The 23,255-nt window shown below is 37.0% G+C and overlaps 1 protein-coding gene across 12 annotated transcripts in view; it reads left to right on the forward strand.

Moving 5' to 3' along the window:
* LOC128027221 (disks large homolog 3) overlaps window positions 1-23,255 on the forward strand; it is an 87,220-nt gene that overhangs the window by 60,894 nt on the left and 3,071 nt on the right. For 5 of the 12 annotated variants that reach the window (XM_052614590.1, XM_052614601.1, XM_052614589.1 and 2 more), the window contains 9 exons: window positions 3,115-3,271; window positions 3,986-4,088; window positions 10,641-10,755; window positions 17,706-17,882; window positions 17,979-18,054; window positions 18,508-18,537; window positions 19,284-19,383; window positions 22,360-22,401; window positions 22,674-22,724. In XM_052614590.1, coding sequence (XP_052470550.1) covers window positions 3,115-3,271; window positions 3,986-4,088; window positions 10,641-10,755; window positions 17,706-17,882; window positions 17,979-18,054; window positions 18,508-18,537; window positions 19,284-19,383; window positions 22,360-22,401; window positions 22,674-22,724 — 851 coding nt within the window. Of the gene's footprint in view, window positions 1-3,114; window positions 3,272-3,985; window positions 4,089-10,640; window positions 10,756-17,705; window positions 17,883-17,978; window positions 18,055-18,507; window positions 18,538-19,283; window positions 19,384-19,862; window positions 19,909-22,359; window positions 22,402-22,673; window positions 22,725-23,255 lie in introns of all 12 variants that reach the window. The other 7 variants (XM_052614593.1, XM_052614592.1, XM_052614594.1 and 4 more) reach the window with 3 other exon arrangements.

The raw sequence follows: 23,255 nt of genomic DNA on the forward strand, positions 1-23,255 counted from the left end.
ATAGGAAGAGAGAGCAGCCCATAGCAGCCATTAAAGCCATGAGCCTGTGATCCTGCCAAAGAGAACATGTTTTCCAGGGAGAATTATGTCTCTGCATGTTTCCGGAGAACAGTATCCACAGTGTCCACCATTAATCACCCGACCAGAGCCAATTACTTAGAGTAGAAAGAGAAGCAGACAGACTGCACTGGGGTATTGCAGTCCTGTAAACCTCTGAGCCTTGAGGTCATCCTTCAATGAAGCTGTGAAATTTCACTGTGCCACAAAGGTGGGGTGCTGGTGTTGGGGGGGGGGGGGGGTGACACATATGCCACAGAGATTATTGGAGAAGGAGTGACAACAATAAACAATTTGCAAAAGTTGATATCCGCCATATCTTCCTTGTTTTTAACATAAGAACAGGCATGGCCATTTGTGACTTGAATGTTTGAGGCTTCTGGGGTCAATCTCTTTTGCTATTTTTAGCTGAAATAGCTCGTTATGCTGCTTGATATTGCAAACAGGTATTTCATCTATAATTTGAATGTATTTTCAGAATACAAACACGCTGGTTTGTAGCACAAGTAGTTTTAACATTTTTTGCACTTTGTTATTTATTTCTGGGCTTATTCTAACAGATTCGTTTTTTGCAGGTTATTGTAAAGAAAACAAAACAGTCTTTTCTAATCTTTAATTGCAAAATATTAACTGGCTCTGAAGTGATGTTGGCATCACTTGAATAATAATGAATTACTCCATAATTAATAACCAAACCACATAAACCAAATATCCAAATAAATAGCTACTTAGACATTGTTTCGCATGCAGATACAATTATTCGTTTATGAATGACTAATTTTTATAACACTTTTCATGATCCAGTCAATTCCTGATCGATAATGTCAGCATTGAGGATGTGTTATTGTGGTGGACAGCAGGAGTCTGTTGATGTGGCTTGGTAAGAGTTAAGTCTTACCCTGTTGCTGAAGGGGTGACAGCGTGACAGGCGATGTGCTGCTGTTTTCCATCACTCCCCCTACACTTAGTGAAAGCCCACATATACATGTACAGCACTTCACAACTGGTCTGGAGTTCTGGGATAATATTTTCCATAACCCTGTCGGGTAGTTAGCTGCAGGCACCATGTTTACTGTTAACATCTCGTCTTCCTTGCCAATGGTAAAGTCCAATGTAGAGAGACGACGCCGGACAAGCATCACCCTCATGAACAGGTACAGTAGGTCCAGGCAATGGTTTGAGTGAGTGACTGTTTGCATCTTTGCTTTTCTTGAAGCTTTGAATTGTACAGCTCTGCAATAGCAACATATTCACTGTTCATTCCTTTATTTGCTTTGGTATGATTTTAAATAAATTCTTAGTACTAATCTCCCAGCCCATATTATTAATAAAAGCATATATTTACTTTATTTAGTACAAAAGGTACATTTATTACTAAACCTAATAAGTGTTTGATCTAGACATTAATAATAATAGCCTTTAATTAATGCAGTTAGCATAAAATCATTCTTATATGCCTCTGTATTCATTTTAATACTTATGAATATTATTGCATTAATGTTTAATACACAAAGCATTTGGAATCCAGGTTGTATGCCAGATATGAAATAAATTGAAAATAAGGAAGCAAATATGGAATTTATTTATTGTCATTATCAATGTGTCGTGAAAATGAAAGATTGGCTTGACAAAGTTTTGTTTGAAAGTTTAAAGGAAGAGACAGGGTGGTACAACACTTTTGAACCCATTGCCAGTTGCATTTAAATGTATACTCCTGTCATTTCAATTTAGTTTTCTGTGGAAATTCTTGAACTAAAAGGGAGCTATCATTTTCAGTTCCGAATTATTTTTAACAGGTTTAATTCTTGTAAAGTGCAGTATCAACCTCTGCACTGCATGCTCAAAATACTTGTTCTAGTATTTCCAGTTAATCAACCACAGTTGTTATAGCACATGTTCAAAATGAGTGTGTGTGAGCAATTTGTCAACTTAAAGCAGGATAGACTGCATATAAAGCAATAGAGAGGAAGTAAAAAATAACTTTGTGTACTAGAGACCCATCAGAGAGGAAGAAGGCAGGGAGCTGTTGGGCAGGCCATGGTTTTACAGTGTGTCATGCAATAAACAAAAACCACTTTCTTTAAATTTATGGACATAAGGTTCTCAGTAAATTGATTAACACTCCAGTACACCACATTCAGTTTGTATGTTCATTGTATTCATTTCATATATAGACAAAACACTTTCTAAAAGCATAACTTGTCTGCTCACATAAAAGTGTTGTTTTCAGCATCATGAAGCTGTACCATGGGCAATGGAGCTGGAATGGCTCGTGTTGAGAGTTCATGTCGAGAGTTCTGTGGTAGTGCAGAATTCTAATGAGAAACATGCGTGCTGCATGCTGAAAGCTGGGAGCTGTCACTACAAATGTGGATGTGTTTTGCATTTTTGGAAACTGGTTTTTGTGTATTATTCTGCAGTACATTCGGAAAAGGTTTTTGACGTCCCTTAAATGTAGTTGAGTCTTACTGGTGTGCCAGATCTGGGTAGTCTGGAATGACTGTTTGCCTGCAGATGAATCACGGCTACTAAAACAGTACCGCAGTCCTGCACGAGGCAGGGATGGGCTTAATGTGTGAATGCGTTTTGTGCAGAGTGAGAAACTGTGTTAGCTATTGGTGTTTATGTGTTAGTGCTCATTTCTGGAACACTTGCTGTTTAGCTTTGTTGTGGATGAAAGTTTGCCAGTCTCCTTTAGTCGTGACTAGAGCATTGTGTATTCTCATGAATCTGTTCATCTCGATTTCCTCCCTCTGTAAACGACAGGAGCAAAACGAAATGCAAAATAATAATTTACCTTCTGGCTAGACTGAAACATTTTTATTGTTCCTTTGCCCTCTGAATTTTCATTCGTTTGTGCTGCATTCTGGGATGAATGAAGCTTTATGAATATTTTTGAAACATGTCTAAAAACTGTCCCACTCTCAAACTTCTTAATGTGGTTTTTCTAATATCTTTCTTTTTTATTGCAAATATATGTCTGTCATTCATCCTCTCCCTCCTGCTGTGGTGGTCCGAGTCCATCTTGATCTTTGACACTGTCGTTCTGCTTCGCAGGGAGCCGCGGAAGATCCTGCTGCACAAGGGTTCCACAGGTTTGGGATTCAACATTGTGGGCGGCGAGGATGGAGAGGGCATCTTCGTGTCTTTCATCTTGGCAGGTGGTCCAGCCGACCTGAGCGGAGAGCTGAGGAGAGGAGACCGCATCCTGTCGGTCAGTAACTGTCCATGAAACTCAAGTTCAAATAGTGAAGATAGACAACATTAAAATGACAAGAATTGTCTTGTAAAATGTCCAATTTCCACAATGGAATAAAAAATAAATTAAAGGGTAAATGCAATATTTTATCTCCCAGTTTCAACTTTTCTTCCATAGTCTTATGTTCACCAAGGTTGCATTTATTTAATCAAGCACACAGTAAAAACAGAAATATTGTGAAATATTATTGCAATTCAAAATAAAAATCTTTAGGTATTTTTTAAGATGTAATTCATTCCTTAGAATTTTTAGCAGTCACTATTCCAGTCTTAGGTGTCACACGATCCTTCAGAAATGTATAAGATTCTATTATGCTGATTTGCTGTTTAAAGAAACATTTTTCATCAATGTTGAAAACAGCTGTGTTGCTTAATATTTTTGTGGAAACCATGAAGCATTTTTTTAAGAATTCGTTGATGAATAGAAAGAATATTGATTTACTCCCACTTTCAATCAATAAAATGCATCCTTGCTGAATAAAAGTATTATTATTATTTTTTTTTTTTTAAACATACTGACACCAAACGTATATACTTTAGTGTATATTATATTGAAAGAATCTTAATACAATCGGCTATTTAAATTGGTATGACATCTTAGAGCTGACATTATGTCATGTGATTTGTGTGGGGATTGTTGTTTTAATCTGGTACCATGGTATTGTCCCAGGTGAATGGTGTAAACCTGCGCAATGCTACCCATGAGCAGGCTGCTGCTGCATTGAAGAGGGCTGGACAGACGGTGACCATCATTGCCCAGTACAGACCAGAAGGTAGAGCGGCTATTTCAGTGTGTATCCATGATGTTTGTTACTGCAAAAGAAATTGTGCTCCCTAGAGGACAATGCATACGATTAGCAATGAGAAGAGATCTGAGCTGATGCATGCAATTTAGCTTTTTATAGGATCTTAAAATATGCAATGATTCATTTAAGAGCAATAAATTAAATCATTTAAACTGTGATTATAAGAAAAGATCACATTTGTACTAAGAAATATTATGTAGGATTATTGCATCAAGACCCCAAACTACTCTCGCTCTCTTTACACACCCATGTGTACCTGTTGTGTCTTGCCTTCTTCTGTAATCACTCGATCACAGTGGCATACTACTGCATGTTCTTTTAAGAAAGGTGAACCACTTAGCCTCACCTAGTTTTATCAGAAGGAATCCTTATTTGAAAATGAAGATATTCAGTGACTGATGATCGTTGGCTTTTGTAAAATTAAGGGAGTAGATTTTAGTTTGACATACTCTGCTCAGTGAAATGTTCAATTATAAAACTTTATCCACAACTATGCATGGATAAACTGTCTATGGGATAAACAGCATGACCGCCATTGAAGTTGCACTGAATTCACTGGAATGAATCCTTATTTGAGTCGAATCTTTTTAAAGAATCATTGAACCGGTTCACGATAAGCAATTAATTGCAGCAAATGCTATTTAGATTCTAAATGTATTTTTATAAGTTGAATCATGGCTGCAACAAACTGAACTCGGAGCCAGCGGCCGTGCGATGACGTAAAAGAATAACTGAACCCGGATCTTTGAAATGAACTGTTTAAAAGAACCGATTCAATCAAACGAGTCGGACTTCCCAAGTTCCTTCGCTTGAATGAAAGTACTGGGATGAAACTAGTGGGAGGGATCAACCTGAGAGAAAAAATGAGGAGGAAATAACTAAATGGACTAAAATCCACAGAGTGAGGGAAATAGTCCGACTTTACCGGTTGAAAGCTTATTTATTTGGCGTAGGGTTATGTTTCATTTGCTAGATCACTATGAGAGTGGAGATATGGAATAAGCGCGCTCTGGTCGCGTGAGCGGGACGGGTTGAAATCCCGCGTCTCGAGCGCGAGTGAGACTCGGTTTCAAAGAAGAAGGTGCCGCTGTAGGAATGGGAGGAGCGAAGCAGGACAGACCGACACATTTTCATTAAACTTTACTATTTATTTACCTTTCTTGTCGGTTCGAAACTAAAGAAAACGTCAGTTTATTCATTTTTTTTTCTTACTTTAACGTTACGTTACATGAAATGTTTTTTCGAGTGAGCTGGACATCGAGAGGTTGAGCTGAACACAGCGCGCTTTAGCCGCAGCCGCCGGGTAAGATCACCTCAGCTCATATTTATAGAGTATTTTCAGGAAATATCTGTGTGAAGAATGGAAAACAGAGTAGCGTATGGCTTTATCATACGTTAAACTGACAGTAGAGTTGCTTTATGTGCTTCGATATGCTGTGCTGAAAAGGAAAACGTCGCTGTTTCTTTACGATGGATTTCTTTTTGCTCTATTTACATGTTCACCATAGTGTAGTGTGTTTAAAGATGAATACAAAATCATGAAAACAACTTATTAAGCTGCTCGACCGTTGGCCTGACGTCTCGAAGCTTGTTTCTAGCCTATTAACGTGTTTCATCAGTGAAGTGTTGTGTTGCTGAGCGACACAGGTATGTTAACGTTAAACTGTTTGCTCGAGGATTTGCCAGAAATGTTTTATATTTAAACCGTAAACACGACAAAACACAGCAGCAAGTCATTTAGTTCTTCATATTAGATATTCTCATAAGCAATATGGTGCTTTCATTCAGTATGAAGAGTATGGTAGTTCACCTTTGAACTAAACTTCAGTTCAGTCATAATAATTGATCCGGGATATTTGCACTTTGAGGCCTGACGCTTCGCCGTCATGTTTGTTTAATGCGTTATTATATGGAGCTTCCTGTAGGGATCAGGAGGACAGGTGCAGGGACGGGCCCATTCAGGAATTCACTTTACCTAAAGAAATGTTAAACGTTGCTGTCGTTTTGTAGTTCAGTGGAAACTACAACACGAAAACGTTGCAGTATTGTTTATATGTTATCTATATTTATGTTAAATGTGTTGCTGCTCTCTGTTAAGATTTCACATGTTCAAATCATTTCTCTACACCAATAATGTGTCAGAGTCAGAGATTTTGTTTGCTAGCTGTAAATGCCAATCAGAAAACTTGAATACATTTGACTGGCCCAGAGGATAGGAAATCACTTATAGTCCATGACAAGATTTGAAGTGCATTAATAGCCACTGTGACTAATATTTAGTGTGTCAGTGCATAGTTCATTCTCTGGTGTCTATGTGAGCAATGACAGGAATGCTGCAGTGTAAGTTATCTGTTTCGGCACGCTCTCCCCCATATTCCTCCTTAGTCAGATGCTCCTGGAGTATAAATGGTCTGGCTCTCCCTCCCAAGGGCTCTTACGTCTACATAGAAATAGAAGTGACACATTAATTTGTGCCAGAATAGCTTATTGAATTAGGTGGGAAACAGCACTATGAGAGACATTATGGCTTCTTTCTCTCTCTCCCTCTGTGTGTGTGTGTGTGTGTAAGAAAGGGACAGAGTCTATTTGTAGACTGGCTTCTGTTAAAATTTGAATTTGATCTCCGCATGTCATATATTAACTTAGGGGACAGTGATTGAACTTGAACTGTGAAATATTTCTGTCTAGCAGGGACAAACCTTCACAACACATTCTCTTATTTTGCCTAGCATTCCACAATAATGGACATAAAATACACATATTTTAAACCATTAAAAGGAAATTTAAACTATATATTTTCTAATTTCATGTTATGAACCTATTGTGAAAAAAAAAGACCTTGTAATTTCTCATGAATTTCATAAATCAGTCTGCCAGTGAAATGAAAGACTTCTCCAATAATTTTGTCCACTTAAATGCTGCCCCTTTCTTAAAATCAACTGTAAGCTCTCATTCAGATCTGCCTCGATCCAATCAACAACCAGTGAGTAAAATCAAGTCCCCAGTCTGCATTTGGGTTTTGTTTTAGATAATACATTTAAATGTAACACACAATACAGAAAAACAAAACAAAGATTTGTTGCTACTTCAGTTTGCATCTTTTGTTTTATCTAATCATTACATAATAATGCACTGGAACACTGAAGAGCAATCAAAACTTGTAAGGAAGTAAACCCCAAAAACAACTCTCAAGATGTGTGAAAAAAATTACAACAGTCTCTTGCATTCATTTTTAAATGATTTTGGCGTAATAAAATAAATGTTTATTGAAGTTGGAGATAGTTTAGTTCTTTTTTTAGGAATATTATTTCTAGGGATCTTTAATATCTATTATATGTTCTTTTTTAGGGATGGCTAGTATGTTTGAACTATACTGGCTATTGGCTGAATTTTTTTTTTTTTTTTTTTTTTTTTTTTTATGAATGTTGGTTGTATATTGACCAGTAATGCATGTTTAGTTGTGTATGTGTCTAATGCTCACTTAAAAGATAATCTTACAAAATTAATTATTTAATATAACTTAAGTCTAGTCTTTAGCAAATCACAAAATGAATATGTATTTTTTCATACTGTTTTATTATTATAATAAATGTTTTTCCGTATTCAATTTTGAGATGCCACACATTGCTCATTAATTTAGAAATCAGATAAAATAATCAGATTTCTATAAAGAAAATCTGTTTGTGGTACATACAAACGTTGTCTATTTTTTTTGTTTATTCATGTGTGTAGGACTATATATGTGTATATATGTGTGTGTGTTTCATTCACTTATCTTTGTTTTGTATTATCTGTGTGTTGTTGTTGTATATGTGAACTGGAAGCTTCTGTCACAAGAACAAATTCTTTGTGCAGGGCTCCAGACTAACATTTGAGAGTAGTGGCACCAGCGCCACTAAGTTCTACAGATTGTGGCGCCAGGAGCAGATTTGGTGGCGCTGGGGGTGGGGTGTGGGAGAATTCAAAATAAAGAGCATTAAATCATAGATTACAATTGTTTTGCATTTAAATGTGCAGTTACTAATAACATTTCATGTTCATTTCTTGTTAATTGTTTATACAGATTTGACAGTAAAGCACTAAGCTTGAGTTAAGATGCATACAAAATTGACTTTTATGAACACCAAAACATCAGTGCAAAATCTACTTTATATATACAGAAAATATATACTGTCCACTCTTATTAAATGTACCATTATTAATCTTTTTTCATATGGAACTGACCAATTTCTGTGATTGAGTAGCAAATTGTACATGCATACAATACACGCAAAAAAAGTACAATTCTGATGAAATCAGATTTCTTGATGATTTGATATTTTATAATAGTGAATTTATATTCTCAAAATATAGAGAAAAAGCATAAATGATTGACTAATAAGCCAATAAGTGCTCCTCTGCTACTGTCTGCTGGTTATAATTGTGATTTGATGTATTTTTTATTTATGTTTGTTTGTTTACCACAAAGTATATTTTGTTCATCCCATTAAAAATAACATTCAAAAAATAATTTCAGCATTTTAAAGTGCTGGAAACAGTTGTGTGAAATGCTTGAAAGTCATTGATAGTGCTTGAATTTCTCTCTCAATAGGTTGTACAAACCTCAAATTAATCAATGTAATGCATTGCAATACTTCCCCAATACCATGGTTACAGTTAGCATTACCGCTTCTGGTTTCCTGACGTATGTCCGTGCTGTTTATAACAGAGACTTCTGTGCATAATTTCTTACTAGATCTCGCAGCAACCTTATCATTTATTCAAACACTGTGCAACATCAGTGTCGCAAAATCAACTTTGGCTCCTGAGTAAAGTTGTTATGAGTTTGGACAAGTTTGTTTGTGTCGCAGTCCAAGCTGAGAAATGGTCTGTTGCATTTGAGAGACATCAAACGGCAAACGAAACTAAACCGTGCTACGTTTCAGCTGCCCAGCGCAGTTTAGTTTTACTTTTGTTTTATTTGCAGTTTCATGTTTTTCAATTACAACAGAAATGGCAGAGCTTATGAGTTGGGTGCGACCACTAACAAAAATTAGTCACACCGACAGAAAAAATGGTCGCAAAATGTAACCATTTGGTCGAAGTCTGGAGCCCTGTTGTGCAAACATACTTGGCAATAAAACTTTAATATCCTAACTTGCATGCCTGTTGAGAGGGCTGTGCTGATCATAACCTAGTCCTCCCTATACATGATTTCACCTTGAAAGCACATGGCTGCAGTATTGTATAACTGCATTTACAAAGAGGCAGCCTGCAGCCAATCCCCACTCCCCAAAAAATAAAAGCCCTGCACATAATGAAGGCAATTGAGGCCATGTGAGTGTGAGGCAGAGCTGGCCCAGATTCTTCCCAGATCTTATGTTGACAGGTGACACTTAACAAAGACCTTGTGCTTTAGCATTAGCTTTTGAATGTTTTTAACTGTCTGTCTGACAGACTGAGAGGACCCAGCTGTGTCATGTGTCATATATATATTGTATAACCTGTAGAGTGTCCGACCAGTGAGGTGAATTACTTTCTGCTTTATTCTGTACAAGATGATTGCAGTGTATTTTGAAGCTACGGATGTCTAATTAGAATACTAAGTTTTATTCTATAGCGGAGGTTCTCTAATATAGTTGAACTTCTCTTTTTTGCTATGATTGTTTTTCTAAAGGTTTGTCGAGCTGACCACTCTGCTGGGGTGTTCCCCTGGTTACAGGCAGGTGGTGTCAGGTTACTTTACCTTGCTCTGTCATTCCAGCATGTTGTTAACCTGTTTGTGATAGACAATGCATTTACAGAAGAGCTCCCTGCAGGCGCAATTCCTGCTGACAATGAAGTCCAAGTTTCGATTTTGCATTTAGCTTTAGATTTGGAGTTACTGCCATTGAGTTTTCATATTCCCATAAAAATCCCATGGAATTCCTGCCTCAGGTTCTGTTTTTTGGAAGCTCAGAAGGTTATGGAGCAGGTTAAAAATCATAAAGTCTTTGTTATAGATGATTTGTATTGGACTTACAAGGTGAATCCCAGTGCATAAGAAAACTATAGTATTTCCTTGGCTATGCATTATCCTTATTTGCCCGAGCATTTTAGTGTGCAGTTTGATTGTGAAGCTTATGAGTTTCTCGACCACACTGCAGCAGAGGTGTACATGTTTAATTAAAAGACCGCTGAACAATCGGCCATCATGCTTCAGTGCTGCTCTCTAAAACAAAAAAGCCTTGTTCACTGTGAAAAATGATTATGATCCCAACGTTTGTGGGAGGTTTTCATTCCTTTATACTGAATAGTGCATGTTCTGCTTAATTTGCATAATAAATTATCTAGCAGCAGATATTAACGTATAGCTCATGCAGATACATGATTAATATCAATCTGTTCTCCAGTTCATCAATCAGTTCTCAATAAGCTGCAGAGCTTTCCTTTTCTGCCCTGTGCAACAAGCACCTCCACTCATAAAACCTGGAGCAAAGCCTGGAATATCACTGTAAATATAGGAGTTGCTGATGGATTGTGTTCCTTGTCTCTTTCCAGAATACAGTCGTTTTGAGTCCAAGATCCACGACTTGAGGGAACAGATGATGAACAGCAGCATGAGCTCCGGCTCCGGCTCCCTCCGCACCAGTGAGAAACGCTCCCTCTATGTCAGGTATCTGCTATATCCTTGAATTCCTTAATTCAGTTCTCTTGATATTTGATAGATATCTTAATAAGTGCTTTTTAAATCAGGAATCCTCCTGTCGATTAAAGAGTCCAGTCAAATTCTAGTTAAAATTATCAAGGCATGTTTTCAGCAGTAAGGTATCTGTTATCTTGTATTTAATACCATTAATGCACCTTTTATTTCTAAAAAATGTTAAATTATAAAATTTTGTCATCAACACAAACAGTTTCGTTTGCAGTGGAATTTAAAGCTGTGAAAAGAATTGAAATCATTTTTGTAATACGTAGATGTGCCAAAATGCCTGTAGAATATTATTGGTACCCTTAGGAAATATTTCAGGGCCTGAATTTCGTTTTTTAAACTGGGGGGGAATTCCCCCCTTACATGGGTCACATGGGGGGGATCTAAAGATTATGGGGGGGAGAATAACTTTTGATGCATCGGTCTAATTTAATCATGTTCATTTATTAATATCTACAGATTTGTATGCATGAATTGTGCATTTCCAGTTCTCAAATCAGTTAACAAAAAAAAAAAAAAAAAAAAAAAAAAAACTTTATACAAAATACATCATGCTCTTCAAATTGACATTAAGACCTCTGTTTAAACTAGGCCTATGCTATATATTAATGTCTATTTCAGTTCATGTATTTCAGTCATTTTTTTCCATTTCTTTTTTTCATGTGACTTATTCTAAGTTTCTCATCTGTCTCCTCATCTTCATTTCTTTCCATTTGATGATGGCTCTGTTGAAGTCAAACTGCTCAAGGGAAGGTCCAAGCTCTGAAATGATCATTAGATTTGTGAGACTTGTATTATTCAGTGAATTTCTGAATTTAGTTTTGATCCTGTTTTGTGTGCTGAATCCACGTTCACACGACACACTCGCTACTGGTATGACCATGGCTGTCTGAATGAGTTTCTCCATTTCAGTGAAAACCTGACTATGTTCACTTAACACAGTCTCTGCAAACTGCTGAAAGGACAATGAAGAATATGAATCACAGGAGACCATGACTTGCTTCAGGTTTGTGAACTCCTGATGAGCTTCCTGCATTTTCACATTGGACGAGAAGTGTTTCAGCAGATTGTTTAATTTCTCAACACCATAGAGACTGAAATTCTCTGAAGACTGTTTGGCAGCGGTGGCCTTTTTTGGCTCCAAAATGGTGAACCATGAAAGAAGACTGATTGTGTCAGCAGGGAATCTTCTGTCGATTTCATCAATCAAGGATCCAACATACCTGCTCTTCAAGTTATCAAAGGCTGGCTTTTGAGTATGGAATTCAAAAAGTTTGTCTCCTTTAAATTTGTTTCCCTCAAGACAGCTGAAGAATTCTTGTTCTGCTGGACCAGGATGAGCTATTAATTGTCTCAGTGCTTCTTTGGTACCCTGGGTCATTGGTTGGACGGTGGAAAAGTCCAAGTCTTCCCTTTGAAAATGCTTAGAAAGAAGCACTATATGTGTAAGCACATCCTTCATCATGTGACACAGTGCCACAAAGTTGAACTGCCGAACAGCAATCAATAACCCTTTGGTTTTTCCTGAGTCCTGACTGTTGGAGGCAACCATGTGTTCCAGAACATCTCTTAGGGCTTTCAGGGATCTACATACCACCGATACTGCACTGTGAATTGACAGCCATCTCACTGTGTGGGGCTGGGTGAATTTCAGTTGTTGCTCATCTAGTTGTCTTTGCAATTCATGAAGCTTGTTGCTTCTGACAGCAGAGTTGCTGAAAAACACAAAAATTGCTCTTAAATCTTCCTGAAACTTTTTCACCTGTTCAACGGATCTGGCTGCATCACTTGCAGAGAGAGCGAGACGATGAGCTGTACAGTGCACTCCTACCAATTCAGAATTGTATTCCTCTCTGAGTTTTTGAACAACTCCATTACGACATCCTGTCATAACAGCAGCACCATCTGTACAAACTGCTACAAGTTTTCTTCCATCTAAATTCTTCTCTATTAACAGTTGTTTCACATCATCCACAATTGTGTCTGCTTTTCCATCCACAATTTCAGAGTTTCTGAACAATTTTGTTTGAATTTTGTGGTTTTCTATGAACCGAACATAGGTAATCAGCCGTTTGCTGTTGCTTATGTCTGTGGACTCATCCAGAATTAAGGAAAACACTGGACTTTTTAGGACAGCCTTATTAATGTCATCAACCAGTGTACTTGCAATAGCCTGGTGCATTTCTGACAATGCTTTGCCATTAAGATAGCTTCCATAGCTTGAGTCTGTCTTTAGATGTTTGAAAGAAGGACAATCCATCTCCTTCATAAATGTCACAAAATTATGAAATTTTGAATTTGCCAGTTCATTTTCTGCAAGGAATTAAGCAGTTTTAAGTAACCCCTTGAGCTCCTCTTCTCCCTGCAGCTGTGCAGTTTGGATAGCATTAGCCATAGCATTTTTGGATGTTTCTGCTTCTTTCTTTCTTTTTAAAGCTGCTGTATGACCAGTTCCATTGGCATGTCTAATTAATGTAGATGTTTTGTAGCATTGGCTGGTAAATTGTGGACTGCTGTACATCTTACAAACTGAGCAGCTCATAATCCCATCGTTAATTTCTAGCCAAGGGTAAATTTTTAGCCAGTTCGTTTGAAATTTATCCTTTGACTGCTTCACCTCTGTAAGATTTCTTTGTGGATCTTCGGTTTGGCTGCTTGTCGGCCTTTCGTTGTCGGACACTTTTTTCTTTGGATCGTGATCTGCATCATCCGAACTTGTCTTTCGCTTCAGCCAACGGTCCATATTTAAACTACTACGCTAACCAAACAATTAATTGTCTGTGGCCGTGTTTGTGCGCGCGGGAAATATGCCGCGCATAATGAATAGAAAACAAGGGGAAACCCGCAGTCACATGCTCAAACAAGTGGAAAGCTCGGGCGCGCGCGCCGCAGTCTCATTTCCACAAGCGCTTGCACTCTCTTTGGCGTCTGTCGTTGCCATGCAACCAACTGCGCTCTCCATGACGACAAGAAGGATCAGCAAAATATTAATTGATTTCTAGCCCTTGCCTTAACTTTATTACTAGATATATTTATAGATATATTTATGGAGATGAAAAATAATAAAGGCGCCCTGTACAGCTATGATCAGCTGTTCGGCCGAGCATTCAATGTTGTGACGCTGTAAGCTGATCAGTTGGTTCGTTGCTGCCGCGCTCTATCACTCGCACACCATAAAGAGCAAAATGTTTTTTAATGTTTCAGTTTCGTTATTACAACGACAATTTGGAAGCGGATAATTTCTTCACAAACAGCTCATTTTGACTCAAAATGTTAGAATGCTGCACCTACACTTGATAGTGTGAATAAGATCAGCGCAACGCAGACCGCTGCATTGACAGCGTGAAACATGATCTGTCTACAGCAGCCAGGGCTCCGCCGTTTACTGTCTAGGAGCTCAGCGCTGAGACAGAAAATGCCGGTCCAGCGCTGATTGAGGAGTTAAATTTGAAAATAAAAGACAATTTGACTAGACAATTTGACATATTTTTTCTCGCATCTGTGAATTTATTTTTTAATCATTTGCTCTGAGATGAAGCAAATATATTTGTGCGGGAATTTCTCGCACTATAAAAGCTAACCTTGCGGGAATGGTTTAAATTATGCGCAATCCCCGCATTCCCGCACCGAAATTCAAGCCCTGTATTTGATTTAATGATTCTACCCTAAATAGTTTCACCAGTGTTTAAAACTTTATTGTAAGTATTCCATACTCATTCAGCCAGTTTAAATTAAGAGAAGTGCTCAGTGTATAATATTATAAAGACGTTTAGGGTCTATGAGACTATAACCAGTGTCCCTGGACATGTCAGTGGGAAGAAAATGAATTCAAAATTATGATGAAAGATTGTGCAAATGGTATAGAAAGAACAAAGAGAATCTACAAAAACAATTCAAGATAGCAGGTTGAGTTCACCCACCTGCCACCCTCTGAATGAAAATGGTCTCCATATTAGAAAATGCAAGAAGACTCTTGTTTTGTTGTCTTTTTGGCTGCCTCTGGCACTGGATACCTTGAACCTGTGCATGGCATCATAAAATCAGAAATTTGTCAAATCTATCACGTTTGGTTCAGGATAATGAACCAAAATATGCCTCAATAAGCACTTAAGAATGGATGAAAATAAAACACTATAAAGTGTTCTTAAAGGGATAGTTCACCCAAAAATGAAAACGTTATATTTATCTGCTTACCCCCAGGGTATCCAAGATGTAGGTGACTTTGTTTCTTCAGTAGAACACAAATGAAGATTTTTAATTCAAACCATTGCAGTCTGTCAGTCATATAATGTAGGTCAATGGGAATTATGGCTTTGAGAGTCAAAAAAACATACAGAAACAAAACCAAATTAAACCCTGCAGCTCGTGACAACACACTGATGTGTAAAGACACAAAACAATTGGTCTGTGCAAGAGATTGAACAGTATTTATATAGTGGTTTTTTTATCTCTGATTCACTGCAACTTCTGAATTGTCCTGAGCGGATTTGTGTCGTCTTCAGCCAGTGTGTGACGCATCATCTTGCTTTACGGTTGATGGCAGACTTATAAGTGCATTACCACCACCTTTCACTGAAATGGACTATTGACACTCTCTACAATCTACAATCTCAATTAGGAGTGTCAATTGTCCATTTGAGAGATAGGTGGTGATAATGCACTTATAAGTCTGCGATTTGCTATCATTTTTGGGTGAACTATCCCTTTAAGTGGCCTTATTTGAGTCTGGGTTTGAATCCAATTGAACATCTAAAGCTAACGGTTGGGGAAGCACCCATCAAACCAGAGAGAATGGAGCAATTTGTTCACAATGAATGGGCCTAAACTACCAGTTGAATCAAATTCAAATATTAAGTTCCATTAAATATGAAAGAAAATTCTAATTCTAATGTAAATACATTCGTAAGTTTCAACTTTTTTTTTTTTTACCAATATCTTTAAGCATTTAATTGTGCCAATGATGAGGTTAAATGACAAGATCTCATATTAAAAAGCAGCTGACATATAGATTTTTTCTAAAGAAATGGTAACCGTGTCTGACAGTAGTGTTAACTTTTCATATTACATAGTAAGTCTAGTTATATTGAATACGTAATCTGCCTAATGAATGTCTGGCCTACTTCTGACAATAGCTTGCACTTAGGATGAGCTGTGCTTAACGCAATGTTTAGCTGCTGCTGGTTCATGAGTCAGCTGACCACACGTGTTAATGTTAAGTGTGAGATCTCAAGGCGTTTTCACATTCCTATGAATGCAGTGATGAGTCCATAAAAATGTGTCAGAATTGTACAGGCACATGTCAGTCAGTGCTGATCCCACCCGGCACTGCTCCATCTTAAAACAGAGGCCTGATATTGTCCTCAATTTAGTTGTGTAGCAAACTGTGTGTGTGTGTCTGTCTGTATCTCAGTGGGCTTATAATTAGTATGTCCTAGAAAGGTATGTAGAAAAACAGGAAGACCTGCTCTACTGGTTTTCCACCTTTCTTTTGGATTTACCTGTCTGACAAGATAAAAATATTCAGCGTTGAACACAATGCCTGACTGTTTTTCTCAATTCAACGTCATCTACCATCTGTTTTTTCTCTCATGATGTTACTAGGGTCCTCTATCACTATTGTGCTCTTGAGTGCTTAACCACAGGTTGGTCCGGGGGACTGATTGCGCAGGGATGTAGCAACGATTAGAAAAAATGGATTGGGATTGATGATAGATTTACTTTTATTTAGTTTATCAAAAGAGATACTAAAGACATTTACAATTTTACAAAATATTTCATTTCAAATTTATGCTGTTTGTTTTATTTTAAAATGTATAATTTTTTCCACAAAAAATATACACAAATATATAAAATAACTACTTTTAACATTGATAATAAGAAATGTTTCTTGAGCTTTAAATCAGTATATAAGAATGATTTCTGAAGGATCATGTGACACTGAAGACTGAGTAATGGCTGCTGGAAATTAATCTTTGCCATCACAGGAATAAAATTAATTTTAAAAATATTAGATTTATTATATATATAATTTTTTTTTTGTAAATGCAGCCTTAGTGAGCATAAGAAACTTTCAAAACAATTTTAAAAAAATTACTTTGAACTTTTGAAAATAGCTTTATATTTGGGCGGGGGTCGATGTACTTATATGGGTCCTATTATGCTCTTTTACAAAGTTTTGATTTTGTTTTGGGGGTGTACTAGAACAGGCTGTCATAATAGTTTGTTTGAAAAACACATTATTTTTCACACATTAACATTATTACAACACTCTCTCCCCAGACTAGCATAAACTGCTCAAATAGTTCCTGTCTTAAATGAAGGTCCGCCTTCTGAAGTACAAAATGTGCTGTGATTGGTTAGTTGGGCCAATGTGTGTTGTGACTGGCTCCACTCTGTTCCTGGTCGGGAAATATCATGCCCCTTTACATTGGTTGCCTTCTCTAGTGCAGCTCAACCAGGTCTTGTCCCGTTCGTTGGTATTTGATGTCACAAATCCCAGAAAATATGCGTTTAGTCCAAACGAGTCATATTTTGTAGTTTTTGAAAAGTGATTTCTGTTAAATCGAATATCTCCTTTTGAAGTGGGCTTTGAGATTTGTAACTTTTCTGATGTTTTTTATGCTCAAACAACAACATCAAAGTGAAAAGAGCAAATAGGACCCCTTTAAATATTTCTAAATTGGTTGCTGTGCCTTTAGTAGGAATTGTATTGTAAGTTGCTTTTAGTGAGAAAGCATCTGCAAAACAAATTTAAACAAAAAGGTGCAGATGTCCAATGATGTACTTTTGTCTCTGTATGTGTATCCCCACACCCATCGTTTAATCAGACACAACAGATGTTTTACAGTGAAACCTGAACACCCACTCTTCTAGTGCACTGTTGATGTATGTGTTGTTTCGTTTGGTTTTCCCAGGGCTCTTTTTGACTACGACAGGACCAGAGACAGTTGCCTTCCTAGCCAGGGCCTGAGTTTCTCCTATGGGGACATTCTTCATGTCATCAATGCCTCTGATGATGAGTGGTGGCAGGCACGGCTGGTTACCCCCCATGGGGAGAGTGAACAAATCGGGGTCATACCAAGCAAGAAAAGGTATAGTACTGCCAACCAGCCCAGATAGAATTACAACATTTCCTATGTAGTAATGGGGTGTTCACTGCCAATAATATTTTATTTTTTGATCTACAGGGTGGAAAAGAAAGAGCGTGCACGGTTAAAAACAGTCAAATTCCATGCAAGGACGGGCATAAATGAGTCCAACAGGGTGAGTGAGGTGTCCTCCTCCTGTGAAAGACTTATGGGAGCTGCCCCACTTCCCCTGAGTGTGGGAATTGGTGATTTCTCACAGTATCCTGGAGGCTCCTGTTACTGAGCATCCATTTCTCACAGCGACATACAAACAAAAGAGTAAAATTACAAACATGCTCTGTGCCATCATAATCAGCTATGATGGTTAGATCAATGGTCATCAATTCTTCTCCTGAAGGCCCCCCAATACGTAACATTTCTGATCTTTCCCTCACCAAACACCTGATTCAACTCCTCTGCTCATTAGTAAAGTGCTGAATTGGCTTTTGGGGGCCCTTCAGAACCAGGATTGAGGAACACTTTATTGAACTTTAAATGGTTAGTTCACCCGAAAATGACAATTGTCATTTGTTAATCTTCAAGTTATTCCAAACATGTGTGATTTTCTTTCTTTCATGAAACACAAAAGGAGATGTTTGGCAGAATGAACAACATAAAGGTGAGTAAATGATGGCCAGATTTTATTTTTGGGTGAACTAAACTTTTAAGTGTGTAATGGACAGGTCGGAATGCTCAAACAAACAGCAATGTTTTCAATGTTCACAGTGTCCGAAAATCTGTCTACAGATTGTACACTACCATTTAAAATGAATTGTTAGAAATGAATACTTTTTATTCAACAAGGACCCATTTAAATGATCAAAAGTGACAGTAAAGAAATTAATAATTGTATATATTTTATATAGATTTCTGTCTTAAATAAGTACTGTTTTTAAACTTTCTATTTAAAGAATCCAAAAAAAAAGGATCACCATTTCCACAACTGATTGCAACATTGATAATAAGAAATGTTATTAATGAGCACAAAATCAGTATATTAAAATTATTTCATGAAAATAATATCATGAAAAATCTTTCTGAGGCCAAACTTTTGAATGGTGGTGTAGTTGACTCCGAACATCTGACCAGATGCCTAAAAAGAATTTTCACAAAAATACATTTGCACTTCACCTTTATATATTTGCCATTACATTCACAGTTAAAACTTTATTAAAACAACCATAAAAATTCTAAATTTAGCGTATAAATGGTTTACATTCATTATCCCCCATGTTTGTTCAACCATGTCATTTTTTTGTTATATTTTTGCATGCGTGCTGTGGGTTACATTGAAACCCATTCTGTTTTTTATGTTTGTTTCATTCCTCATCCCCATTCCCCCACCATCGACTCATCTCCACGCAGCCAGTCAAAGCGAAGCGCAAAAAAAGCTTCAACCTATCACGCAAGTTCCTGTTTTACAAGAGCAAGGAGAATATAGTACAGGATTTGGTGGAGACTGAACGTGAGTATGAGCTTGTGACCAGGGCTGTGACTCTGTCTTTCATGCTTCATCCTGTCACTGTCACTCACCCTGGAGATGGCTTCTGATTGGCTCTTGACCGTTCTGTGAGGAAACAGCCAATCAGTGCCTCTCTGGCCTTTGTCTTGCTCTGAAGGGGAACTTAGCACTTTTCCCAGGTGTGAGGCTGCACTAACACTCAAATGCTGTGCTCAAACATCCATCATTGTCAGATCTGGTTAGAGCTGTTCCCTTCAGGATTTGCACACATAATTCTGTTTCAGATGAATATGCATGGGAAGCCCCTGTACTTAAATTACAAATGGACAACCCAGATCTTTCATCGCACAGCAAGCTGATGTTAGTATTCCTTCATCCCTCGAGAGTGCAACACCTCTCTTCTCCCAGCCTTTCACTAACCTCTTTCTTCTTCCTTTCTGCTCTCTCTCTTTGTTCTTGCTTTCACCTGTCGGGACGCTCAGGACTTCCCAGGGTTAAGCGATGACTTTTATGGATCAAAGAGTTTGAGTAAGTGTGTGGTTCCTCTTGTCAAGCAGCTGTTCCCTGAGCTAACTGAACCGGCTGTGCCACACACCACACACATTTTATTCTTTCTTTCTTTTCCTCCTTCTCTTTCTCACTGAATTTCCTCTCTACGTTATTTGCTGTTCGCAACTCATTTGAGTAAAACTAGATGTTTAGCAACTAAAAATGTAGGACTTGATTATGTGATTCAAGTGTTGATTAGAAGGTGAAAAGTGAATGTAACATACCAAAAAAAGGGAAATATTTTTTTTTTTTTTTTGTTAAATATAGTATTTGATACATCAGGCCTTAATGGTTCATATAGTATGATATAATGAGAATATGGAGCTTAAACTCTGAGGAAAATATGCAATTTGGCACATATGATAACCATATATGTTATTAGGTTATTTGCTATTTATGATCAAAGCTCTTAAGTATTGTGTTGTAAAACTTCTAATGCAATACAATACAATGTTTGAGAAATATACAAATAAATGTTCCTCAAACACCTGAGGTGTCATATATAATACTCCCTTTTCAACATGTTTAAAAAAAAATATGTATGGGTAATCAAATAAATTTAAGTTGCTTCTGTCTGGTAAATGTTAATTTTCAATAATTTAGGGGTGTTCATTTCGATTACTTTTTCTAACCGACAACTGACGCTTGTTAAACATAGGTCTATACAAAAACATAGCTCTATACGAGAAATATATTTTTACTTATATTACAAAATCACAAATATTTGTTTTTATTGTGAATGTACTCAAATAAAGGCAAACCTTTTACACTGAAGTGATTGTGCTGGCGCTGCATACGCACACACAGTTAAAAATTACTACCTTGACAAAGCAGCCTGTTCATTATAATAATAAAATACAGTCATTCTAAAATATGGAATAAAAACACACTGCTCAGTTTAAATATTTACATTTATGCATTTAGCAGATGCTTTTATCCAAAGCGACTTATGGTCCATTAAGGCTATACATAATGTTTTTATTAACATTTGTGTTCCTTTTGGATAGAACACACAACCTTTAGCGCTGCTAACGTAATGCACTACCACTGAGCCGCAGGAACACTATATGTAGTATATATGCAATATGCAATAATATTTAAGTAAAATCTGTGCCGGTAAGTGTTATCACTACCGCCTTGATATTATGCAAAACACTTTGATTTACGTGGATATTTGAAGGTGAGCGTAGTAGGCTACATAATAAATAATAATTTGGCATTCAAATAGCAAATACGGAAACATTTGATTTTGTTGAATGAGAGACCCAACATTGGTTTCTGTTTCATTTTAGCTTAAATTAATACATTTTGGCTTGTCGTTTATATTGCTATATCTTCTTGTATTTTTAATTCTTGTTCTTTTCTAAATACTGTTAATCGAATGATTTGTTGTGGAGTAAGGGGAACTAAAATAGCCTAGCTATGTTTACAGTGTTTATTATAATGTTTATACAGATTATGAGTCTGCATTAGACCCATGATTAGACCTCAAACCTTTTTAAATATTTTGATAAATTACTGAAAATAAATAAAAAAATAAACCGTATAATTGATTGTATTAATTGGTCAAAGTTCTTAACAGTCGGTTAACCGGTTAAAATGAACATCCCTAGAATAATTACTAACAATAAAACTGCTATTCTTATGTTTACTTTATAAAAAAAAAAAAAAAAAAACAGTAAAGATTTCACAGTAAAAATTTCACACAACGATGACCTGAAGAAGTGTGATCCTAAAACGCCTTTTACTTGCTTTTAGAAATATCAGTTAGACGACAGAACACAATAGGTACAATAGACTTAAAGATGTGGTAAATACAGGCAAGCTCAGTTTTTGATTTCATATTGACTTTAAACACTCAAATCATTCACACATAAATATTCTTAAATCAAAGATCTGATTGCCATATGATAGAGTGAAGGGTGAGTGAATCTATAGTGTCTTTACAGCCAGCTCATACTGGGCCGGATTGTTCGCGTGTTTAATGTTTTAAGTATATCCCAGCACTATCATGTTGTCACTATCTAAGGGATGTTTGTTATTTGATTCCTGTAAGGAACCAAACACTGGCTTGCTTACTTTGGCATGAGGAGCAGTATCACTATTTGATTAACTGAACACTGGCAAGGTCATAGGAAATGCTCCGCATGGAATCTAAGATCACTAGGGTCATAGGAAAAGGAAATACTTAATTTCCTATTGCTGCCTCATCCTACCATATCCCTTCTAAGGAAACGGCAGCCATTTAAGTGATCAAAAGTCCTCTCTGTTTGTTTTCCTCTCTTCACTCAGTCATTTCTATTCTTGGCATGATGGTACGGGAGGGTGTGTAGTTTCATTCCAAGCTGTGCTGGATATGCTTTTAATCTTACACATGGGCAAAAACGTGAATTGTGACATTTCTATACTTCCCTCTTCTTATGTCCACAGAATGCTTGACTTCCAACACCAGTGACAGCGAAAGCAGCTCCAGTAAGTGGCTTTAAGCATCCATTACCTTATGCTTACTGCATTACATCTGTCCCAGTGTAGTCTGCAAAGGTCTGCAATATTCCATTTGTGTCATGCTATTAACCTTTAGGTGCTTTCAAAAATAAATGAAACAAAACTGGTCCATAGCTATGGTCATGTAATTTACATGTTCATTCCAGTAGTAATTCAAGTGTATTGTTTTTGTATTAAATGGTGGTAAATTTAAACCTTGATGTTTCATGTGGATAATTTTATCTTTTCTCATCATGCAGAGGGTCAGGAAGACACAATACTATCATATGAGCCAGTAATTCGACAAGAAAGTAAGTATTCATACACACAAACAACATTCTACAGTTGTTGTTGTTGTTTTACTTAAAATGCACTTATAATGCTTGAAATGATAGTAATTTTTAGTTATACATCCCAGTCTCACTCTGACCCTTCATCCTAGTTTTCACTGCCAAAACAACATATTCCAATGGTTATGTTTTTTGGATTAGTTGTACATGCTCAGTTATGATCTAGTTTTTGTGTGGTCAAGCTACAGTTTACATTTCTCTGTTCGAGTATACAGGACACAAGTTGGGTGTGTTTGTGTTTGCTGTAGCAGTTTGAGCTTACCTTTTCAATTAAACAGGCTGTTTTTTACCTTAGGGATTACTACAGTCGTGGCCAAAAGTTTTGGCAGTGACATCAATTTTGTGTTTTGTAAAGTTTGCTGCTTAAGCTGTTGTGGTGTTCATTCACATTGTTTCTAGATTATTGTGTAGAGTGATCAGATCCACTTTAAATAATTGCTAAAAGCTTAATTGTTCAAAAATGAACTTTTGTTCCCGATATAAAATGACCAG

The sequence above is a fragment of the Carassius gibelio genome, chromosome A14 (genome assembly GCF_023724105.1).
Source record: "Carassius gibelio isolate Cgi1373 ecotype wild population from Czech Republic chromosome A14, carGib1.2-hapl.c, whole genome shotgun sequence".
Classification (NCBI taxonomy): domain Eukaryota; kingdom Metazoa; phylum Chordata; class Actinopteri; order Cypriniformes; family Cyprinidae; genus Carassius; species Carassius gibelio.